Below are 21,476 nucleotides of genomic sequence, written 5' to 3'. Positions count from 1 at the left end.
CCCAAATGTGTCCCCACCCGCGTCCTCCGAGCACCCCGGCGGAGGCCGGCACTGGCCTTCGGGGGGCCTGGCCACCGGTACCCATCCCGTTTGGCCCCACTCGGGCGGAGAGCTCCAAACAACGCTGATTCCCTGGAGCGTGCGTGTTGGGAGATAGGATGGGGGTCCTGGGCTGGGGTGCCCGGTGGAAGCAAGCCGACTGAGGGCCAGGCTGGGGGCGGGGGTCTGGGGAGCTGGGGGGTGGGGGCGCGCAGAGCCGGGTGGTTTTCTGCTCTGGAGGTGGGCTTCAGCCCCCCGCGCCTTCTGCTTTTCCACCGCGCCCCCACCCAAGCAGGACAGTCAGGGAGGGCTATAAACACAAAAGAGCCCACTCTGCTTTATTTACAACACGCAGGCTGTCTGTACAAACAGCTGGCCAATATTATTAAAAACAAAAGAGGTGAGCGAACATATCGTCACCTGTTTTCCTTCCTCCCTTGGCCAGACCCTGGTTGGTACTCCACCTCCGAGCTGCCCTGCCCAAAAGGGGAAGTCCAAAATTAAAAATACAACCGGTGTAGAATAAATGGGGAGATAAAAGAAAAGATGAAGAAGGGGAGTGCTCTATTTACACTAGAGTTTTATAGCCAGCTGTCCCATTCCACCCCAATTCCAACCCTGGCCCAGAAAGCGAAGGGTGGCAGGTCTAAGGAACAGAAATTATGTGTCTAGGGACCAGCCTCTCACCCCCAACTGCAGCAGGTCCATATTCAAGTCCACAAGGCGGGAAGGAAAGATAAGGTTGGAACGTGAGACACTCCTTTCCAAACCAGCCTCCAGTGGGAATTCCTGCCTCCCAGTGGGACAATACCCAAGCTCCAGGGGGACGGGCCGAAGACCCGGAGGCTCAGCTCCCAAGTCATGCTGTCACATGGAAGTCCCAGCCTAGGCACGGCGATGTCAGGGCTCTCCAGACTTGGGAGTACCCCCTAACCGCCGGGCCTCTGGCCGCAGTTCCTTGCATTTCTGGCAGTAAAAGAAGTCAGGGACGTTGGTCTTCTTGATCTTAGCACAGGAGAGGTGGATCCACGTCCCACACAGGCTGCACTCAATCATGGGCCGCCCTGCAAAGGGCTTTCGGCAGTAGCATGTGATCAGGTCCCATGAGTCATCACCTGGGGAGAGAAGGTTTGCTTGGTGTTGAGTTGTCTGCAACAGCCCCAGGCCCACCCTCCAAGCCAAGCCTGGGTGGCCCCAAACCTCACCTGATTCTACCATGATGTCCTCATCCATGACCCGCATCTCGCCTTCACTGGAGCTGGCATCACCATCCTGGCTCGTTTCAGTGCTGCCCACTTCCTTGCTTTCACCGTCGGTGGGAGGGGCTCCTTCGGGGTGCACTGTGGCTGGAGGCCTAGAAGCCTCAGGGGGTGTTGGCAGCACGGGGGCTGGGGCTTCCCCCCCTACCATGGCTACCATGTCTTCCTCTTCTTCCTCTTCCTCTTCTTCCTCCTCCTCTTCAGAGTCTGTGTCACTGGGGGGTGCCCGGGGAGGCCCAGGAGGTGGGAGTCTATCTCCTCGGTCTGCCTTTTTCAACTTCCGTTTCTTGCTCTTCTTAATTCGAGACCTCTTTTCCCCGTCCCCAGGAGCTGGCCGAGGCCTCCTAAGCACCCCAAAGCCAGCCCCCCCTCCTGGCCCCAACTTTCGGTTCTTCCGGTCCTTCTTTCGAGGGGGCTGGGAGAGGTCTCCCTGGGCAAGGGGTACTGGGGTAAGAGCAGCAGGGGGCCGGGAGGCGTGTGTCAGGGAGGTGGGGGACAGTGGGGACGCCACTTTGGGACCATCTAGATCAAAGAGAGAGTCCTTGAGCTTCATCTTCTCGAGCAGAGTTGCACTGTCAGGGGCCTGCAGACGAGAGAAAGTGGACCTTGGGGGTCCTGGCTGAGTGGGACCCCCCTGAGCTGCCCTCCTCTTGGATGACTTTGCTTTCTTCACAAACGTCTGGATGGTTCGGAGATCTGAGGGGGCTGAGTCCCAGCCATCACTGTCTGCCGCACTCTCACCGCGCAACGGAGAGCTGGAGCCAGAGGCTGGCCAGTCACTTTCCTTGAAGGGTGGCAGGGAGATCAGCATCAGCAAGCTGCCCAGTGGCATCTCAACCCCTCTGCAAACCCAGCTTAAAAACCAGGGTCAAGATTGACCCCAAAATATCCTGCCCAAGCCACCCAAGATCACTATACTCATAATTGTCCCCCCCTCAATTCACCTTAGCATCTCCTCTTGGCAACGTCTACGTTAACTCTGCCCTCACATCCTGGCTGTCTCCCCAGTACCCCCTGCCTGACAGCACTGTCTCCCTAGACCAGAGAGCCCTCTTTACCGGTTTTCCTAAAGCCCCATTTGTGAACCACTTTCAGCTTCCTTAAAGGCATGAGAAGGCTCTTCATGAACACCCCCCATCCCTAGGCCATTCACTGCTACTCAACCCACCTATCTCATTAAAACCACCCCCTAGGGCATTTTTCCCACCAGTTACCCATTTCACATGTGGTAGATTTCTCCTATCAAGGAAAGCAGTCCCGGTTGCTTCGCACCCTTCCAAGGTCCTAGCCCACCACCCCTCAGCTTGTTGTCCCCCAGTCCCTACCTCTTTACTAGGGGGGATGTAACCGGCATAAGCCAAGACAAAACTGCAGAATTTGTTGAAATCTTCAATTGTTCTCCGACGTTTCTCTGGAGGCTGAAAGGAAGGAAACCTGTATCACAAGGAATTTAAGAGGGACCTTCCCGAAGAAGGCACAATCCCTGTGGTAGGCGATCTAGAACCAGCAGGAGGAGGAGGAGGAGGAAGAGGGAGGGAGGGCCACCGACAGTAATACCGGCCTGCAAAGGTAAAGGAAAGCTCACCTGAGTTTCTGGCTTCAGGGTCGGAGGTGGATCTGGGAAAGCAATAAAAGCTGAGTCAAGGCACCAGCAGAGTCCGTGCGAAGCCCCAGCTCTAAATCTTGAAAGTCCCAAGCGAACCGAACCCCCTCTCGCCTCCGGTACCCCCCGCCAGGCCGGCAGGTCCCCAGCTGTGCTGGACCCGCCCCTGCTCCCCCTTCCGCCCTGCGAGGGGCGGAGTCAGGGCGCGGCGCCCTCCCCGGCCTCGCTATAGCGCTCCCCTTCCCCCCACCGGAGGCCTGGCGCCCCGCCCCCCCAACTCACGGTTTCTCTCGACTCCACAGTCTACTCGATCTCTTGGCGCCCCACCCCGCCATACCGCTCCCCGGACCGAGCCCCGGCCGCCGCCTGCCCTGCCCTTCCCACGCGCCCAGCGCCTCGCGCTCCCGCCCGGCTGCGATCCGCCGCCCGGGGCCCTCGGAGCCCGCACACGCAGCCCGCCGGCCCCCAGGGTCCAGGATGACCACGCCGAACCGCTCCCCGCCCTCCGGCCCCTTCTGCCCGAGCACGAGGCCCGGCGCGCCCCTCACCCCCACCCCCCTCCCAACACACACAGGCACACACATCCAACGCCACTCTGCGGCCGGGACGGACCGGAGAGCTCTGGCTCGGACGGCCCCACCTGCCCCCTCCGACCGCGCTCCCCACAATTTCGCCGTCCCTCCGCCCCCATCCGGGGCTTTGGCCCCTCCCCGTCTCGAGCTCCTCGGGCTCCCCGCCGGGCCCCCGGGCCCAGTTCCTAGCCCTCCGGCCGCCGCCCCCCCTCCGCCCCCGTACTCACCACCAAATGACTAGGCTGCGGACCCCTAAACTCTGGCCGCCCACTCCCCCCCCCGCTACTCTCTCCCTCCACGGCAACCCCCGCCGCTGCCGCCGCCGCTGCCCCCCTCACCCTCCGCAACTCTCAGGCTCCAGCCCTCGCCGACCAACACCCCCCCCCAACTCGCCGGTCTGAACACCCCCCCCCCGCACCCCGCCCCACCGCCCCACCGCCCCTACAACTACCCGGCTCTCCTCGCTCCCCGGCGTTCTGTCCCCACAACTACCCGCCCTGTCCAGGTCTCCCTAGCGCAGACAATACCCAGACCCCCTCTTCTCCCCACAACTCTCTGCCCGGCCCTCCAACAATCACCCGGCCACCTCCAGCGGCAACTACCCGGAGCTCCGGCACCGCCGCCACAAACTCCCCCACCTCGGCCAACTACCGGGCTCCTCACTCAGTCCTCCTCTACATCCTCCCTCCTCAACAACTCTCGGGCTCCCGATCCCCCCCAACCTCCCGGCCTCAAGGCCCCAACGTGCTGGAGGCCCTCTCGGCCCCTAACCCCCGGAGCTCCGGCTCCCACTCCCCACCCCCCCAACACACACATTCTCGGTGTCTCATCTCCAACTACCCCCAGCCCGGTCTCCCACTCCTCTTTCACCAAGGTCTCTCAACTCGTCGCTCTCCCAGCTCCAGGGGCAGGCCCTCGACCCCCTCCCCGCGCTCCCCCGCCGGGCTTCGGGGCTCGACCTCCAAGTTTGCCAATTGATTCCTCGCCCGCCCCCCCCCCCCCCCCCCCCACCGGCTCAGCGCTCCGTGCCGGTCGAGAGCTCACCTTCGGGACTGGGCTCCGCCATGGCTTCCAGCATCGCCCCCTCCCCTCCTCCCGGTCCGGCGCCCCCCTCCCCTTAAGCCGGGGATCCCGGTGCCGCCTCCGGTGCTCGGTGCTCCTACTGCCTCTCTCCACAGAGGTGTCTGCCTCGGCCCGGTTATGACTCGAGTCCGCTAGCCGCTGCCGCCACCTCCCTCTACCCCTGCCTCCCGCACTCCCGGACCGGGCCCCCTCCCCCCGCGCCGCCGGCCGCCTGCTCCCTCCTCCTCCTCCTCTCTCCTCCCTCCTCCCTCCTCTCTACCCCCTCCCTTCGGCGGGCGCCGACGCACAATGCATCATGGGGCTTGTAGTCCGTCCGGGGCCAGCGGAAAAGGGATCGCATAGGCCTCTGGAACTTCACTTCCCAGCAAGCCAAGGAACAGCGCAGGCGCACTAAACCGCTCCCCTCCCCCGGGGAGTGGCGGGGAGATTGGGAGCAGAGGGCAGAGCGGAAGAGCGCGCGCAGGCTCCTGGGAAATGTAGGCTGGGCGGGACTAAGAAAGAAGGAAAAGAAGGGATTAGAACTCTCGGCCACCATACTGCCTCATTCTGCGGCTGCTTTCTCCCCCGGGGGACCGCCCCACTTCCGGCCAGGCGGAGAAATGCTTGCTGGGGGATGAAGTTCTCCTGATGATAATGGCTCCCTTCTCGCTCCCTTGAATTCCACCCACTGGCACCAAGTCTGGTCAAGTGAGATGCAACCCAGGACAGAGTCCTCTGACTGGCTCCCACGCACGAAAATCTCTTCTTTCATCCAAAAGCTGTAACAAACTTGGGTGCATTTATCTAAAGTGGATACTTACTTTCTCCCCAGGAACCCAAAGTAAAAAAACAAAAGCCACTGTATTTTTTACATTGGGACCCAATACACAAGTATATAAAAGTATAGTTTCATGACCTGATACTTGGGAGTATTCGATCACAACAAAAATACTTTTGCGCAAGCAGTAACCCAATATCAACAGAATAAACCAGAATGTAGGATTACTGCCCCTCCAACCTCCACTCTCCCCACCAGAGGACAACTAGGAAAAAAGGGGCGGGAAGCAACACAAAGTAAAATCCAGTTCAGCTTGGTGGTTTCCTCTTTATTGATGTGCCTCCTGCCTTCCCCCCAACAATTTCAGTCCCTTCCCTCTACCCCCAAAAATGAAGGTAATGAGAGGAAGGGAATGTTGGGGTTCTGAGCCCCTTGGGCAGTTAGGGAACAGAAACCAAAACAATCACCGGATGTGACAGAGACGGACAATCAAGAAGTCTAGAGCAGAGTGGGAAAGGTCGAAGAGGAAGGGGAGAAAGGAGAGGTCCAAGAAGCCACCTCCCCCATGAGCCCTCCTGCTGAGAAGGGCTGGAGGAGAGCCTCAAACATTAGGAAGTGCAGGTCCCAACAAAGGGAGGTGAGGGATGAGCCCAAAGAAGGAGTAGGTCGAGGATGGGGGCCACCTCTGTCTTTGTAGAACAGGACCCCCCCCCACGTCAGGGGCAGCAGCTTCACAGACCGTAGACGCTTTCATCACTGTAGGCGATGTATAGAAAGAAGTCTTCTTCGTGGTGTTCCTGGATGGAGGCAGAAAACTATGGCACTCAGACGTCGGGGCTGTGGGCACGTGAACCACCCACTGCCCAGACACGTTTTTTGGAAAGCCCGTTCTTTCTGAAGACCCCCAAACGCTAGTGCCCTGACTCATACTCACTCATTTGCTCCAGGCCTTAGCAGCCAACAAGATTACCGCTGGCAGCAGTCCTGGGCAAAAAGATCTCAAACTGTTCCAAAATCTGCTGCCTTATACTTACCTGGCAGGGGAGATACCATGATCACAAAATCTGCTGCCTTGGGATGGTGGGGAAAGTGGACAAGAGGGTGGATCCAAAGCACTGCTGTAGTTCTCACCTCTATTCCCAATACCTTTATCCAAGCCCTCAACCTGGGACTACCCTCAAAATTTTGAGGTCACACGTAAAACTGAGAGCCAGCCAGCTAGTCCAAGAACTGCTGACCTGAAAATCTCTTCCAACACCTCTGCGGAGCCCCTGACTCCTTCCCAGTCACCATACCTGGTATAGCTGACCCATTGTGGCACTGGTGGGTGGAATGACGTTGTTGACAAAGAAAAACAAGGCATCCTCAGCTCGGAGATGAATTCGCTTCCGGATCAAGAAGTAGAACTGACCAACTGCCAAAGAGACAAGATACGATAAAGTCACAGGGATCAAAAAAGGCCTCAGAAGAGCAGTCACTACGGGGAGGCAGCATTTTCCCACCGACACTGCACCCCCACGCACAGGCAGCAAACCTGGGTCCTGGGTCAGGTTCCCACCTGTGAGATCAGAAGGCACCAGATACTTTTTTTTGTCCAGGTCTCCTATCCGAGCTTTGGGAGCCTTTTCTACTATCACCTATAAAAAGAAAGACGGAAATTAGGAAGCATCGAGGGGGGACAGCCCCACAGTCACCCCGTCGAGAACTCCAGAAACAAAACTGCTAGCACCCCAAGCCATCCAACTCGTTTTTCTTTGTCTGGGAACACGCGGTGCAGCCTCAAGCAGAGGCATCCTGACCCCGCAGCGTCAGGCTCACCTCGATATCCTGAATCCCCCGGCTGGGCGTCATAATAAACGAGGATCTTAGGCAGGCATGGCTCGTGCGAGCCGACGACAGCGTCGGCCTCGACGAGCCGGCCAGCTGGGAGGTGGCCATGGGAAGCCCCGACTGTCAAACTCCCTGCAGCCTCCCCAGCACTCCACACGTCTCCCTCGGCCAGCCGCGGCCCCCCACCCCCAGCTCCCTCGCCGCCCCGCTCCTTCCAACCTCCGCTCCCGGACACGATAGCCCCTGGCCCGGTCCCCGGCCACCCCCGCCAGCAGCCCGATGCCCTCGCTGCCTCGCCGGACCCCAAGCCGGGCTGTGGCGTCAGAGCCAGCGCCCCGCGTCCGCGGCCCCGGCTATGGTTCTCACCGGAACCCGGTCCGGGTATTTCTTTCTGATCTTCTCGCCCTCAGAGCGGCGTTTCTCGAACGGATGCTCTTCTTTATACACGAACTTCATCCTCCCGGGAACCGGGCTGGACCGGGCTGGGCTGAGGGAACCCGGGGGGGGGCCGGGACGGGGGGCGGCGGCGACGGCGGCGACGCGCGGGCGGACTCAGCGGAGCGATCCCGGGACTTGCGCCACTTCCCTATTCACCAACCCCGCCCCCGGCCGTCGGGGCCGCCCCGCCCGCTGGGTTACGCTACTAGCGTAACGGCCCTCACGCCGCCGGCGTAGCACCACCTACTGACCGCCCCCCTCACGCTGCCTGCGTAATCGCTTTGGAATCAGCTTGAGGGCTACGCAGCCGACGTAGCCAAGGTGGTTGGTCTGGGCTATGGTCGAAAATAACCGAAAACCCACATTCCGCCGTGCCCCACCGAGCTGGGCACCACAAGGGCTAGGAACTGCCGATTGTATTCTGAGGCTTGGTGCTCCGAAAAGTCTTTTCGGATACAAGGTGAAAAGGGGGAGGGGGGGAAGCAGAGAATTTTAAGGACAGCTATTCACGAAACGCGTCGGTACGCCGAAGGCGGCTGCTGACTCCAAAACAAAGTAGTACCCAAACGGAGAAGCTGGATCTCCGGGAAGAAAGGAGGGCAGACACGAAACAGGTATTCGCAGAAACGCACAGAACGCCTAGGTTCCCAGGAGGAGTGGACCAATGGGGACCGGAGAGGAGGTCCGAAAGGTAGGGACTACGTCAGCGCGGAGGAACACCTTCGGCACTGGCAGCAACGAAAAGTCATGTGATCTCAGAGAAGGGCGGAGCGTCACGTGGCGGCCGCGGGAAGTAGAGCCGGCCGCGGGGGGAGGGGCGCCGGCGGGAGGGGAGGGGGCGGGGCCGAGGGCCGGGGCACTCTCTGCGTCCACGTCGGTGCGCCTGCTCACGGACCGCGGCTTCCTCCTGCCCTGCAGCTCTGGTTCGCCGGGACCCACGGCTGTCCCTCCGACCCCACCCAGGGCACTCATCCTGCGGCCGAGACCCTTCCCGCCAAAGGTCGACTCGTTCCCTGCTCCTTCCTCCGGAGCCAGCACCGCTGCTCCCTGACCCTCGGGCCTCGGCCTCCGCTTTGGGGAGCCAGGGTGGATGTGAACAAAGACTCCTCCCCTCATTTCCCAACCCTGAGAGAAGGACCTAGGGCAGCTTTGGTTTCAAAGTTATAATGCATGGTTTAAAAGAGAGGAAAGAAAAAGAGAGCGCGCCGGTTACAGGTCTGAGAGTATAGGAAGAAGGGAATGTAGAGGGAAAGGTTGGGGGCAGGGGGACAAGTTTGGGGAAAATCCAGTGGCCCAAAATCCCAGTTCCCCACCCACAGCCCAGCCCTTGGAGTGAAGAATTAGATCAGTTTTGTACAAGAGTTTTTAAAAAATCAAATCACAACAAAGCTGGCTTGGCTTTTCTTTGAGCCTCCCGGATTACCGAATGTCTGTGTGTCATTCTGGCCAGTCCTGTCTCCACCAGACAGTTTGGACTCTCCTGGGCCTCCGCTTATGTCCCAGTCTGGGGTTTCCAGAGAGTGCGAACACGAAGTTAGAGTGAGGCTGCTGCAGAGTCTGACCCATGTGTCCATCCAGACTCCGTGTGGAGTGCAGGGCTCCCAGGGCAGAGAGGGGCGGGAGGGGCAGACCCTGCCCAGACAGTCCTCACCATGGGACAGGGCATCAGACGGCATCCCGAGTGCTCACCCTCCCTTTCCCCCCCACCCCAACTCAGGTGGAGGGGGAGCAGCTGTCACCAGAGCCGATGTTGGTGAAGGTTTCGGCTCAGCACAGAACGAACATCAGCGGTGAACCTGGGACGACAATAACTTGCATTGGTAGAGTCCTCAAAACACTAGCGTTAGGCAGCCTCATTGGAGATGTGGGGCAAAATGATCACCTTTCTCACATGAAACTGAGGTCCAGTTTGCCCAAAACCCACTGGCTAAAAGTGATGAGCTTTACTGTAAGAAGGCCTGGGTTCAAATGCTAAGTTCTTAAGGGAAAAGAGATAAATAAGTCAAACAGGACATATATTTATTCCCTCTTGGGATCCCCCACCTCCTTTCCTCAGAAACCTAAGTGTCTAGCTTCCCTTACCTGAGGGCATCCAGCATTGGAAGCAGATTGAGAAGGGCGGTGTCGCTGGGGTCACTGAACCAGGATTTGATGGGGATGGCATTGTCTAGGACACATGAAAATAAATGCACGTGAGAAAAAACAGTTCGAGACAAGCTGATTTTTCTTTTTTTTTTTTTTTTCTTTTTATTTGGGAATGGGGATCATTGCTTTCAAATAGGTTCCTTCCCCGCCCCCCCAAACTCAGCAGCCTAAATGAAACCTTCCTAATTCATCCTCCAAAATAAAACTAATTTTAAATCACCATATCTCACATTAGCATGAGGCTGGCTTCTAGGCAAACTCATTGCCCCTGTGTCTCACCTGAAGCAAATTTGGTCTGAGCAACATGACCTATGAAAGGTGTATATCAGGGAAGAGGGACATCTCATGTAAAAGAAACCTCTTGCATCCTGACCTACAGTAAACCAGGAATCCCAGGCTCCTGGCTTTCAGAATGCTGCCTCAGAACCACTTGCCGGTCCTGCCAGACTGGCCGCCTTCTTGCATACCTGGGTGGCTCCTATAGGCCCCTGGGGAGTTATCCAGGATGACGATGCTGGAGAGGTCACTGTGGACCACAGAGAGGTCTTTGATGTAGCTGCCCAGTTCCAAAGTGCAGTGCTGGAGGGAAGGGCGAGCTGGGCATCAGGAGGAGACTCGGTCCTGTGACTGCTGTCCAGTCCCAACCTCGCCCTCGGCCAGCCCACTCCCTCAAGGGGGTTAGGTGGTATATGCCTCCCCCTGCCACCCTCCCTCCAGGATCCCATTCCAGGGCAGCTGCCTCAAACTCAGATCCTTCCCTGGTGGACTCCCTGCCAAGCTTCCTCTCAGCCCCTCACCTGTCTGTAGTATCTCCTCTTGAGAATACTCCTGCTGTTGTCCAGTTTATCTGCCACAGCAGAGCCATAAATCTCCATGCTTGCTGTGAACACCACCAGCTCATACCACTGACTCACCTGAGATTGAGCGGGAAGAGGGAGGCGTCAGGAGAGGGGACCGTTCCTCTAGACATACAGTTCTGCACTAGGATTCCAGCCTGGTTCTTGGGGCCTCTCAACAACATCAAACATCTCTGAGAACACAAAACTCTGAAAACCCCCAAACTCAAGAGTCCTAGGCACTGTGCACCCTTAAGATTCAGGGATGCCACAACTAAAGAGCAGGCAGGCCAAGGAAGAACAGAATTACATAAGCACAACAAATGAACCCAAACTGCTGAAAGCCAGCCAACCGTCTTCTAACCTCCTCTGACTGTCCCACAACCTCTCCTCTCTAAAACTGTCGTACCCATTTCTCCTTAGCCCGTGCTTCCTCCGAATCAGCTAAATTCACAGAGCCCTAAAACCATTCTTTCGTCACAGAGCTCCCTGTATTTTCTACAAACTCACCACTTCCAAGAAGAAATCCACATGGGGCCTCTTATGTACAAAAAACCGGACGGGATGTTTGTCTATTACCACCTGCAGAGAAACAGGGAAGGGCTTGGGGGATGGTCCTGAGCACCAGAACACAGGCCCAAAAGACACACCCACCACCCCATTGCCTGCTTCCCTTGTTGAGGCTGCCACTGCTGCCAGGGGACAGGGACAGGGACAAGACACTCTGGGATTGGCAAAGGAAGCCCAGGTCTGAACGGAGTAACAGACACAACCATCGCATCACTTCCCATCCCCATATACCTTGAGGATGAAGTCAGGGGGCGTTCCGGGCCGGACTGTGGGCCTTAGGACCCCATCATGATGGGAGTGAATAAGTGTCTCATCCAGATCCAGCACCAGGATCTTCCTCTTCACCTGACCTGAGCCACAATGCCAAGGATGATGATAGCAACTAACCTCCAGCCCGCATCTTGAACCCTACCTCACCCTAGAGGAGTCTTCCCAGCCAGCACACTCACCTAGCCGATTCCGGGACACGGGAGATAAGGGAAGGATGTCATATCGAACAGTCTGGTACTGAATTACCTAAAAATATCAAGAGAGGAAATTAGAACCCTTGACAAGGAACCTTTACCATATGCTGGGCATCCTGAAAGTGAGGATTATTTCATTCAATCCTCAAAACCGTAGTAATAATAATATGATAATACTGACAAGAGCAGCATCTCATCTCCGAGGCTTAGCCAGGTTAAATAGCTTGTGTGAGACTGCAAGCTAAGAATGATCTTATCTGGTTACCTGTCCCCCCATTTAGAATGAAAGTTCCACAACATGCATGTTGTCTCCATCACTGTTGTATCCACGAGAGCACACATGGTGTGAGGACATATGCACAGATGCTCAGTTAATACCAGGGTCCTTGCAGGGGTGGAGGCGGGATGACCCCAGTGCCATTCGACCCAGGCACCTGCCCTCTTGACCACAATACTAGTGTGCTGTGCCAGAACAAAGAAACGCATGGCCCTCCGCACTTCTAGCCCAAGCATTCTTTGTGACAGCTCCCATTACCTCCCCTTGGGAACCTTAGTGGCCTGAGAGGAAGTCTTTGGGTACCTAAGGGGAAGGGAGGATGAGGGAATCCAGGGGTTGTCAGGTCAGCTAAGTTCCTCTGGCTGGGGGCCACCAGGCTTATTTTAACCAGCCACCTGTCCACTTCTGTGTCTCCCAGCCAAGTCACAAGTGGCAGAGAACCTCAGGCCTCTGACCTGCCTCCTTATTCCGGTACCCAGGGTAAGGCACAGAGCACTGGAAAGTCCCACCCGCCAGGATGACCGACAGGGTATCAGGAAGGCTAGGGTGAAGGAAGGGCCATGACAGAGGTGAGGAAGGGACAAGGACGTCACCACCTCAACCTTCCAGCTTCTCCAGGTTTTCTCTAGAGGCTCCTGTTTCTAGCCCTGCGATCTCTCCCACGCAAACCTAGGAGATCCCTTCCTCTACAAATCCTCTTTGGTCCATCCTTAGGCCTGAGCCTCACCAGAACCAGGCGCTCCCCCCTTGCAAACCACAGGGCCCTCTCCCCTTAATGCCAAGGCATCTGCCCTTCTTTTCTCCCCGGGCCTGGGATGAGGGCCGCAACAGCTCGGGTGTCCTGCCCTGCTATCTCGGGTTGCACATGCTGGGCATGTAGGGAATGCTCCAAACATCTGCCAGGAAGGGGGTGGGGGCCGAAAGCAGACTGGGAGGGAAGGAAAGGAAGACAAAAGGCTGTGGGGTCACTGCTGCCCCAGCAGAGAGTAATTTTGCTCATAACTAGCATCTGGATGGGCTGCAGTGCTACTCCCTGCATCCAGGGAGTGGAGGAGAGAAGGGGGTGTGCTCCAAGCAAGGCCAGGCAGAGAGAACAGTAGTTTACGTGTAAAGAGAACCCCAGGAGCTCACATCTCACACACATCTCAGTATCTCTGACCCCAAATTCTTGGCTGCTAAGGTGTCTCAGGGAAACAGCCCTGCCTGAGTATGACCACCTAGAAACAATCTTCACCCTAAATCAGGAAATAGACTAGAATGGAAGGGAGACACAGAATCCCAGACCAGACCCCCTTCCCCAGGTCAGTAAGTCCTCCACTTCCACCTCCACCTCCACCACCACCACCACCACCAAGGGCTCTCTGGAAATCCTCTGGCCAAGGCAGGCCCTCGCTGCTTTTATTCTTCTAAGTTTTACTGAGGTCTGCCAAAGAGGACAGACCAGAGAACTTCTGCACCTCGGCTTACTGAATTCTCCCCACTCTCAGATGAAAACACAAGAGTACGTTCATTTGATTATGTTAGCTTGCGGAGCTTTGACCTCCACAAAAAGCTTTGACCTCCGAGAAAAGCTCCAGGGAAGGCAACCCAGAGATCCAGAGATACTGGGGCATAGGCATCCTCTTTACTGCCCGCAGCGTCCCTCACAATGATGGGGTCCCCTGGAGAGGCAAGTGTGGCCACAGCTTCCAGTCTACAACTGACAAGCGCCATCTGCCCACAAAGACACCCAAACGTGAATGTGCTCCCTTCCCTGAACCCTAACATAAAAGCATCTTTCTCCGTCCTAGGGTGTCAATAAATCCAGATCCCCACGCTCTGAAATAAGTTTCCAGGCCCTTTTTGGAGGAGTCCCTGTGAAGCGACCCGCAGGGGTCTCTCCTTCACAGTCGAGGCCTGTCACAGAGGCTCTCCCACCCATCCCTACCCTTGACACAGAAGCCTGGCTTTTCCTTGTTACAAGACCTAACATCCACGGAGGTTCCCGGTAGCAGGAGGGTCTTCCGCAAGCCCACGTCGACACAGCCGGTGCCAGCAAACAGGTGTTCCCCTCCTCTTGGTTTCTTGAACAACAACTCCGGCTTCCTTAAAGGGCGCCCCACCAGCCCCCGAGAGTTGCCAAATCCTGTCCCCGACAGCACCCCCCATCTCGGTTCCCCTACTGGGGGGCGCCCCTTCCCCACGGCACCCCACGCCCGGCTGAGGGTGCCCCCATCCTCTAACGGGAAAAGCCGCCGCCAGGACTCCGTTCCGAAGCTCCAACAGAGGCCCGACACTTTGCGAAACCCCGTGAGCAGGTCTGACATGGGTCCCCCCCCCCCGCCCGCCACCAGCGCCCACCCAGGCTCACCGTGCGGATCTGCCTCCGCAAAAGGTAAATGAAGAAGCTCCAGAGCTTGGCGGCGAAGGCCACGAACGTGCGCAGCCCCAGCAGACACTGCGTCCGCATCATCCCGATGACCCCGGCACCGCCGGCCCCGGGGCCCCCGCGGCCCAGCTCCGCCAGCCCCCCGGGGGCAGCCCCCCGCCGCCGGGAGGGGGAACGGGGGCCCCGAGTGGCAGGAAAGGCTGCAGAGAGGGGCGCGGAGCGGGCGGCTTAGAAAGCCACCCCCGGCGAGGGGAAAGCCCAGCGGAACCGGGAGCTGGGGGACAGGCGTGGGCAGCCCGCGGGGGCCCACATGGGCGGGGAGTGGCACCGTCGGCTTCGCGGGGGTTGCGGGCCGAGACGGGTCGGGCTAGGACGGGGTCCTCCGAGACCGGGAGGGAAGGGGATGGAGAATTGGGGGAGGGGGCAGTGGGGGAGGGGGCCGGGGAGAAGGGAGGGAGGGAGGAGGGGGGGGAAGGGGGGAAGCGGAGGGTGGCCCGCTGCGCAGGCGCGCTAGGGGGCTGCCCGCGGAAAAGGGCGGGCGGGGGCCGCGGCGCGAGCAGAGCCGCGGCGGCGGGGAACGGGCGGGCTAAGCGGAGGAGCAGAAGGAGGGGGAGGGGGAGCCGAGGGGTGCGGACCGCTGGGCCGAGGCGGCCTCCCCCTCCCCGAGGCCGGGGGTGCCTTAGCCGCTGGGGATCGGGGCTGCAGTCTCTGCAGCTCGATTTCCCACTCTGACAGGCGCCATTTTACTGCCCTGAGGGCTCCCTCCTCCCTTCGTCCCCCCCTTCCCCTCTGACACTGCTTCCGGTGATGACGTGTAGTCGCTTCACCAGGATTAAAGTTCCCCTCCTCGGCCTGTGAGGGCGGGTCTGGCGAGCGGAACGGGCTCCAGCGAGGCCGCAGAATCGCGCAAGCGCGGAAGGGGGCGGCGGGGCGGGGCCTGGGGCGCAGCGGGACCGCCGGGAGCGGCGGGGGCGGGGCGGGGTGACATCACTGGCCACCGAGGGGCGGGCGGGCTGACGGGCGCGTGCGGCGTCCTCCCCCTCCCACCGACAACTGCCCCAACGGCTCTTCGGGCCCTAATCGTGGAAAAAATGTCCGGCGTCTGTGCTCCGGCGCTCGGGAGAGGCCCCTCCGCGTGAGCCCCCCCTGGGATATTGCACATAATCACCTTTCATTCCAGACTAGGCTGTGTCTCAGTGGAGGGAGGATTCATGGGGGCCCCGCCCCTTTCTCCTGGAGGGGGCGGGGCTGTGGGCCGTGACAGCATCAAAGGGCGCCGGACAAGGGTCCCGACGCACCTTGGAGATGGAGTCTGTGTGGGGTCTGGGCGGCCTGGTGCTGCTGCGGGGTGAGGGCCTGCGGTACAGGGGGTTCCGAGCCGGGCTCCCGGGGCGGAAGCGGAAAGGAGGCGCCATGCGTCCTAGACCAGGGGTGGTCTCCAGGGACGGAAACGTCCGCGTTCTCATGCTCTCATGTTTCTCCTTCCCCTGCTGTCCCCAGACTCCGTGGAGTGGGAGGGGCGCAGTCTCTTGAAGGCGCTTGTCAAGAAATCGGCGCTGTGGTGAGTATCCCGCAGCTTCTCCCCCGAAGTCCCTGACGGAGGAGGGCGAGGGAAGGCCGGCCCCACTCCGTGACAATCCATCTCTGCCGTAGTGGGGAGCAAGTCCACATCCTGGGCTGTGAAGTGAGCGAGGACGAGTTTCGTGAAGGTTTCGACTCCAGTATCAACAGCCGGTACGTTGGGAGAGAGTGCCTTGGGTGTGGGGTCTCTTCAGGACATCCGTCTACAGCAGCAAGCGCAGGACCTGGTGTGCAGATAGGCATCGGAGGTGTGGGTAAGGGGCTTTCAGGAGGCGGAGATTCCTGAGAGGTGAGGAGTGGTGAGTATCTGGAGAATCCAGAGAATAGACCGTAGAAGCTGAGAGAGAAATAGAGCGTGATAAAAGGCTGTGAGTTTAGTGTCCTGGAAGATGAGAATGAATATGTTCCGGGGGCCTGGCTGGCTCAGTGGGCAGTGCCTGTGACTCTCAGTCCCAGAGTTGTGAGTTCCAGCACCACCTTGGGTGTAGATATTACTTAAAGATAAAATTTTGGGGCGTCTGGGTGACTCAGTGGTTGAGTATCTGCCTTTCGCTCAGGTTGTGATCCAGGTCCTGGGACCCAGTCCCTCATCAGGTTCCCTGCAGGGAGCCTGCTTCTCCTGCTTATGCCTCTGCCTGTCTCTTTTTTTAAGATTTTATTTATTTGAGAATGAGAGATCATGAGCAAGGGGAAAAGGCAAAGGAGAAGCAGACTCCCTGCTGAGCAGAGATTTGGACATGGGGCTCCATCCCAGGACCTATGACTATGACTGGAGCCGAAGGCAGGTGCTTAACCGACTAAGCTTACCCAGGCACCCAAAAATAAAATCTTTTTAAGTAAAATGAATATACTCTACCTTTTTTGGGTTATTCAGAATATCATGATGATCAATCCGGACATAGATTCCAAACTTGCATCAACTCTACCTAGCTGCAAGCTTCTGAGCAGTTTGTTCTAGAGGCAGAGGAAACAGCCTGTGCAAAATTAGGGATGTATGTGAAAGCATGCTGTTTGTGGGAGGTGGAAGAGCTTCCTGAGTCCATACAGATAAAAAGGTACCTTGTAGTAAAGGTTGTTAGCATGGAGAGGAGTTCAGATGTTATCCTAAAGGCAGTGAGAGTCCTTTTGAAATTTGGGAGGAGACTGATAACATCATACCTGTTAGACTACTCCAGTGGCTGATATGGAGACAGAAGGGGACAGCCTGGAGATCAACCAGGAGGATAACCCCTGCAGTTTTCAGGGTGTGCTCAAAGGACAAGTGTAAAAGGACCCCAGCAGGTGGAATTTCCAGGAGTTACAGACTGATGTAGTGAGGAGGTCAGGAGGCTCCTGAACCCACCCATGTGCCTGCTTGCAAAGACTACTATTCGGTCTGGAGAGCTCATTAGATTACATCTGTCTGTTCAACCCTAATTTTGAATCAGATCTTGGGATAAATTATGTTAAAATGGCATAAGAGAAGCAAAAGATAGGAGGTGTCTGGGAAGGAGTTCGACCACCATGAATCCTTAAAAATCCCAGGATTTTTTTTTTTATTTAAGATTTCATTTATTCATGAGAGAGAGAGGCAGAGACACAGGCAGAAGGAGAAGCAGGCTCCATGCAGGGAGCCTGATGTGGACTTGATCCCGGGTCTCCAGGATCATGCCCTGGGCCAAAGGCAGGCGCTAAACCGCTGAGCCACCAGGGATCCCCGAAATCCCGGGATTTCTAACCCATGCCAGACTCCTTTATCTGCACTGCTATTGTATTAGTACGTAGTTCCGAGTGACTTAATTCTTATGTTCTCTAAGCTGTTTTATCAGCAGGAACCACGTGTCGTGTTGCCTTCTCTTTCTCTTTCCAAGGAATGATACGTTTTAAGCACTACTCAGGAAATAGTTGATTTTGATGATGATAGCAAATATTTATGAAGCATTTACTATGTGTCAGGCATTGTTGTAAAGATCAAGTGGTGCGGTATCTCTATTCTACAAACAGAACCCAATCTCACATTAATTTATCAGGTGACTTTGGGTACATAGTAAAGCCAACCTTGGAGCTCAAGGCTTTGTGACGCCAAAGTCTATGCTATCAATCACGACGTTCTATCTTTCAGTGTTACCTTCCACTGATATTTAGGATATTAAGTCAGAAGACTAGAGCCCTGAAGATCACAGGGTGAAGTCAGGACTGAGGGAAGGAGGGCAGTATTAAGTTATTTCCTGTTTTCCCTCTGCAGGCTGGTTTACCATGATCTCTTCAGAGACCCCTTCAACTGGTCACAGGCTGGAGAAGCCCTTCCAGGGGGACCCCTGGGAGCCTTGCGAGCCCTGTGCAGAAGGACAGAGCCTGGTCCTGTCACCATTGCTCTCGATTCACTGAGCTGGCTGCTGCTGCACCTCCCCTGTACCACCCTCTGCCAAGCCCTGTGTGCCTTGAGCCAGCAGCATTCCCCCCTTGGTGAGACTCCCCTTCGTTCTTCTTATATGCCTTCCCCTGCCAAGGAACAAGCCCTTTTCCATCCTAAGAAAAACCATATTAGAAATTTCCAGTTGGGCCTTATTCTATCTCTAATAATTGTTTTCATTCTAGACTGCCACGATTGCCATCTACTGATGACTTTATTTTTTCGCGAAGTTCTTTCTTACTCATTGGTTTCGTTCATTGAACAGATACGATATCATGTAATATGTCAGGTACAATAGTAGATGATAGGAAGATAAAGGCTGAGTGTAGTCAGATTCCCACTCAAAGTTCCATAAAGGATATAGACAGGTAAATAAGCAATTACTAGATAGTCTGATAACAGCCATGACGATAGAGGAACAGGCAGTATGTTTTGAGGAAAGACGTGTCCTAAAGAGCAAGCAGTTGGCTAGGCAAATTTGGCCAGGCCAGGGGCCCTGGCACTAGCCTGAAGTATCCTGTGGGTTCTGCAGTGGACTTTGGAGCCGGACACCCAGTTTGGTGTTAAGGTGTTTGATATCTCAGTGTTTGAGTTTGCTCTATAAAAGGATGGGGGGGGGGTGAATTGATAGCAATTCTAGATGGTTCATCCTAATACTGTTTCTGCAGGTCAGATAGGGACAGACGTCAAGTGGTAGCAATTTCACGTGGTTCAACCTAAAAATGCTGGCCCTCATAAGGATTAAAACGTGAAAGTATCTGGTACAGTGTGTTGACACGTGGTAGATGCGCCCAGAAAGGGAGGGAGCCAAAGGATCCCCTGGGGAGTGGATCCAACTGGGATCCTAGTGTATAGTTCCAAAGCCTGCAAGTAGCTCTGTGCATCAGAGATGAGGCAGAGATCAGAGGGGGAAGGTGTTAACCGCATCCTGAAGGCCGTGAGGAAGAGGCTGCTAGGACTGAGGTCAGCGTGGGCCGTGATCAGATTGGCCCTGGTGAGGTGAGGGCTGAAGGAGTGAGGTGAGACGAGCCCGGGGGAGGCAGGACTGGCAGAGGCGCCATGGAAGGTGGGCCTCACCTCGTGTGCTCCTGCCTTACTGTGGGATTCCAGGCCGCTGTCCTGCAGGTTCCCCACTGCCCTTCGCGCCCTACCCTTCTGCCCCTCCAGGTGGCAGCCCCCCCGTGGAGCCTGTCCGTGTTCTAGGCCTGCTACACATGGAGCTTCATGGCCCAGGCCCCATGGGAGCATTGAGCAGCCTGGCCCAGACTGAAGTGACCCTGAGTGGGACAGCAGGCCAGGCCTTGGCCCACATCCTCTGTCAGAGGCCCCGCCAGCACCCAACCCACCAGGTCAGGAGAACCCCAGGCGAGCACTGGAGGTTGGGGTCACCCACAAGGGGCGTTCGGATGGGAAAAGCAGTAAGAGCTGACATGATGAAGTACTTCCTGCATTCATCGTTTTGTCATTTTCCTCAATCTTCACAGCTACCCCGTCAGGTCGATTGTTTTATTATACCCATTTAGCAGCTTGGGGAAGGTTACCCAGAGCTCCAAAGAGTAACTGGTAGAGCCGGGATTTGAAGTCAAGGTTTCCTGACTCGGATTCCGTGAGCTTAACCAAGAAGAGGTGTCAGCTTCCAAGAAACGGCAAAGGAGGAAAGACTGGAAACAGTTCCTGGGGGAGGAGGAATGAGTCCCGATGGAGTGGTTGGAAGGAGGGCTGAGGAGGGAAGAGCAGGTGCCGTAAGCAGCCCATTACATAGAAGATCGGGGCCTGGGGCCATTAGATCCAAGTTCTCCCTTGTTTGGTTCATAGGGTGGAAAACACCTTTCTGTTAATACTCTTTTTTCTCCCCAGACTCAATGTTTCTCCATCCTGCCTGACTTCAGCCTAGATCTCCAAGAGGGACCCCTGCTAGAATCCCAGCCCCACCCAGATCCTCACATACCCCCGGTATCTAGGGGTGCCAGGGCCAGAATAAGGGAATGGAGATGGAAGAATAAAACCTGCAGAGGTTGGGGGTGGTCAGGGATTCCAACATTGAGGCAGAGTGGCAGCATCCTTTGTACCTACAGGTGGAGCCCACAACTCATTTGACCTTTAACCTTAACCTGTCCAAGAAAGAGAGAGAAGCCAAAGACAGCCTGACACTGCCCTTCCAGTTCAGCTCTGAAAAGTAAGGTTGGGGGCGCTAGGCACCTGGGTTCTTGAGTAGAGCCCCACATGTGGGCTTGGGATGGGAGTGATAGCTAGTTATTGATTAACCTCCCAGACTTCATAGGGGCTGAAGTCCACCTCCAGAGACAAGTCTGGGGAGTGGTTCGCTATCCACTCATACTCCCAACAAGGCAAAGGGGCCTTTATGTCTTTTTTCTGTGCATTGGAGCCTAGGGTCACAGAGCAATCTGAGGCTGGCCAGCCCAGACTCCGGGGAAGTGGCCCTACAGATCTCTAGACAAGAGTGCTGGGAGGACAGGAAGCTAGATGGGTGTGGCAAAGACAGGTTAATAATGACTTCAGTATATGCCTGCTGTTCTCTGCCCAGTGTGTGGGTGGGTGAAGCAAGAGTGGCAGGATCCCTGCCCTCAAGCTGCTAAGAACGTGAGTGTCATTAGGAGAGCGGTATGAGAGTCTCTATCCCGTACCAAATGGTGCTTTGGTACTAACTAAACGGGGAGGTTGGGGAAAGGGACTCAGAGCAAGAAAACCTGGAGGGCAAAGAGGAGGGAGTCAGTCACCTGGAAGAGTACACAGATGTGACCCATCACCCACCCTCACCAACACCAATTCTCCCCTTCTCTGTCCTCAGGCAGCAGGCTCTCCTGCGTCCTGGGCCAAGTCAGGCTACCAGCAACATCTTCTATGAGCCGGATGTGTATGATGACTTGGACCAAGAGGACCCAGATGATGACCTGGATGTTTGACTGGCGGGTTGGACTGGCCTAGAATTGGAGGGGAAAGACCTTGGACCCATAACCATCCTTTGGCTGTTTGCTTTGGCCTTGCCCTGTCCCTGCCCCCACCTTGTTCCCTGGTGTGGGGGCCCTGCCCCGTGACCCGTAAGTCAGAGTAGCTTCCCATCAGGACAAAAGGTGGGGAGGGGGGTGTTAGGGGAAGGTGAAGAAAATGGGAACCCCTCCCCTCCCCACGTAATAAAATTTTTATTTTTCTACTGAAAAAGCAGCTTTGGTAGCTGTTCAAACAAGAATTGGGAGTGGAAGGGACTGAAGAATGGGAAGAGGTGAGGGAAGCCAAGCACCTC

The 21,476-nt window shown here is 56.7% G+C and overlaps 4 protein-coding genes and 1 long non-coding RNA gene across 9 annotated transcripts; 2 read left to right on the top strand and 3 right to left on the bottom strand.

The window, feature by feature from the left end:
• Positions 1 to 352: 352 nt before the first annotated feature.
• Positions 353 to 5,473, bottom strand: PHF23 (PHD finger protein 23). 2 transcript variants are annotated; one of them, XM_072821399.1, is made up of 5 exons: positions 4,844 to 5,473; positions 2,884 to 2,915; positions 2,624 to 2,716; positions 1,245 to 2,082; positions 353 to 1,154 (listed from the first exon to the last, which is right to left on the bottom strand). In XM_072821399.1, exons 1-5 carry the CDS (start codon positions 4,851 to 4,853, stop codon positions 940 to 942), a joined length of 1,188 nt encoding a protein of 395 aa, XP_072677500.1. In that variant the 5' UTR covers positions 4,854 to 5,473; the 3' UTR covers positions 353 to 939. The 2 variants fall into 2 exon arrangements, with proteins under 2 accessions (XP_072677500.1, XP_072677499.1); XM_072821398.1 differs by lacking the exon at positions 4,844 to 5,473 and adding an exon at positions 4,518 to 4,841.
• A 147-nt stretch (positions 5,474 to 5,620) lies between these two features.
• Positions 5,621 to 7,763, bottom strand: GABARAP (GABA type A receptor-associated protein). The gene is made up of 4 exons (XM_072821431.1): positions 7,510 to 7,763; positions 6,872 to 6,950; positions 6,609 to 6,727; positions 5,621 to 6,110 (listed from the first exon to the last, which is right to left on the bottom strand). Exons 1-4 carry the CDS (start codon positions 7,597 to 7,599, stop codon positions 6,045 to 6,047), a joined length of 354 nt encoding a protein of 117 aa, XP_072677532.1. The 5' UTR covers positions 7,600 to 7,763; the 3' UTR covers positions 5,621 to 6,044.
• Positions 7,425 to 9,786, top strand: LOC140630733 (uncharacterized). The gene is made up of 2 exons (XR_012028445.1): positions 7,425 to 8,272; positions 8,500 to 9,786. It is a non-coding gene; the product is annotated as an uncharacterized lncRNA (long non-coding RNA).
• Positions 8,730 to 15,023, bottom strand: CTDNEP1 (CTD nuclear envelope phosphatase 1). Of its 3 annotated transcripts, XM_072821423.1 has the most exons (9): positions 14,224 to 15,023; positions 11,582 to 11,648; positions 11,364 to 11,482; positions 11,073 to 11,144; positions 10,524 to 10,640; positions 10,194 to 10,305; positions 9,664 to 9,748; positions 9,321 to 9,377; positions 8,730 to 9,085 (listed from the first exon to the last, which is right to left on the bottom strand). In XM_072821423.1, coding segments are annotated over exons 1-9 (732 nt in total). In that variant the 5' UTR covers positions 14,326 to 15,023; the 3' UTR covers positions 8,730 to 9,084. The 3 variants fall into 3 exon arrangements, with proteins under 3 accessions (XP_072677524.1, XP_072677523.1, XP_072677525.1); XM_072821422.1 differs by having other exon boundaries at positions 8,730 to 9,377; positions 14,224 to 15,021; XM_072821424.1 differs by lacking the exons at positions 8,730 to 9,085; positions 9,321 to 9,377 and adding an exon at positions 9,394 to 9,559.
• A 374-nt stretch (positions 15,024 to 15,397) lies between these two features.
• ELP5 (elongator acetyltransferase complex subunit 5) lies at positions 15,398 to 21,394 on the top strand. 2 transcript variants are annotated; one of them, XM_072821407.1, is made up of 8 exons: positions 15,398 to 15,589; positions 15,742 to 15,802; positions 15,895 to 15,975; positions 18,047 to 18,267; positions 19,418 to 19,563; positions 20,072 to 20,167; positions 20,290 to 20,390; positions 21,024 to 21,394. In XM_072821407.1, the coding sequence occupies exons 1-8, from the start codon at positions 15,547 to 15,549 to the stop codon at positions 21,136 to 21,138; spliced, it is 864 nt and encodes a 287-aa protein (XP_072677508.1). In that variant the 5' UTR covers positions 15,398 to 15,546; the 3' UTR covers positions 21,139 to 21,394. The 2 variants fall into 2 exon arrangements, with proteins under 2 accessions (XP_072677508.1, XP_072677507.1); XM_072821406.1 differs by having other exon boundaries at positions 15,399 to 15,589; positions 19,382 to 19,563.
• Positions 21,395 to 21,476: the final 82 nt, after the last annotated feature.

The sequence above is a fragment of the Canis lupus genome, chromosome 3 (assembly GCF_048164855.1).
Source record: "Canis lupus baileyi chromosome 3, mCanLup2.hap1, whole genome shotgun sequence".
Classification (NCBI taxonomy): Eukaryota; Metazoa; Chordata; class Mammalia; order Carnivora; family Canidae; genus Canis; species Canis lupus.
Note: the sequence above shows the minus strand (reverse complement) of the source record. Positions and strands in the feature narration are given on the sequence as shown.

Bases quoted from the DNA above. Each gene is read 5' to 3' on its own strand.
- PHF23 (XM_072821398.1), bottom strand. From the start codon at position 4,551: ATGCTGGAAGCCATGGCGGAGCCCAGTCCCGAAG. The intron at 2,083-2,623 runs GTAGGGACTGGG...CCACCCTTCAAG, and splicing joins ACATCCCCCCTAGTAAAGAG to GAAAGTGACTGGCCAGCCTC. The intron at 1,155-1,244 runs GTGAGGTTTGGG...TTCTCTCCCCAG, and splicing joins GGACATCATGGTAGAATCAG to GTGATGACTCATGGGACCTG.
- GABARAP (XM_072821431.1), bottom strand. From the start codon at position 7,599: ATGAAGTTCGTGTATAAAGAAGAGCATCCGTTCGAGAAACGCCGCTCT. The intron at 6,728-6,871 runs GTGGGAACCTGA...TCTCTTTGGCAG, and splicing joins GGTGCCTTCTGATCTCACAG to TTGGTCAGTTCTACTTCTTG. The intron at 6,111-6,608 runs GTATGGTGACTG...GCCTCCATCCAG, and splicing joins CAATGGGTCAGCTATACCAG to GAACACCACGAAGAAGACTT.
- CTDNEP1 (XM_072821422.1), bottom strand. From the start codon at position 14,325: ATGATGCGGACGCAGTGTCTGCTGGGGCTGCGCACGTTCGTGGCCTTC. The intron at 11,649-14,223 runs GTGAGCCTGGGT...TGATATTTTTAG, and splicing joins TGCGGAGGCAGATCCGCACG to GTAATTCAGTACCAGACTGT. The intron at 11,483-11,581 runs GTGAGTGTGCTG...ATTGTGGCTCAG, and splicing joins CGTGTCCCGGAATCGGCTAG to GTCAGGTGAAGAGGAAGATC.
- ELP5 (XM_072821406.1), top strand. From the start codon at position 15,547: ATGGAGTCTGTGTGGGGTCTGGGCGGCCTGGTGCTGCTGCGGG. The intron at 15,976-18,046 runs GTACGTTGGGAG...TTCCCTCTGCAG, and splicing joins GACTCCAGTATCAACAGCCG to GCTGGTTTACCATGATCTCT. The intron at 19,564-20,071 runs GTCAGGAGAACC...TTTTCTCCCCAG, and splicing joins GCCAGCACCCAACCCACCAG to ACTCAATGTTTCTCCATCCT.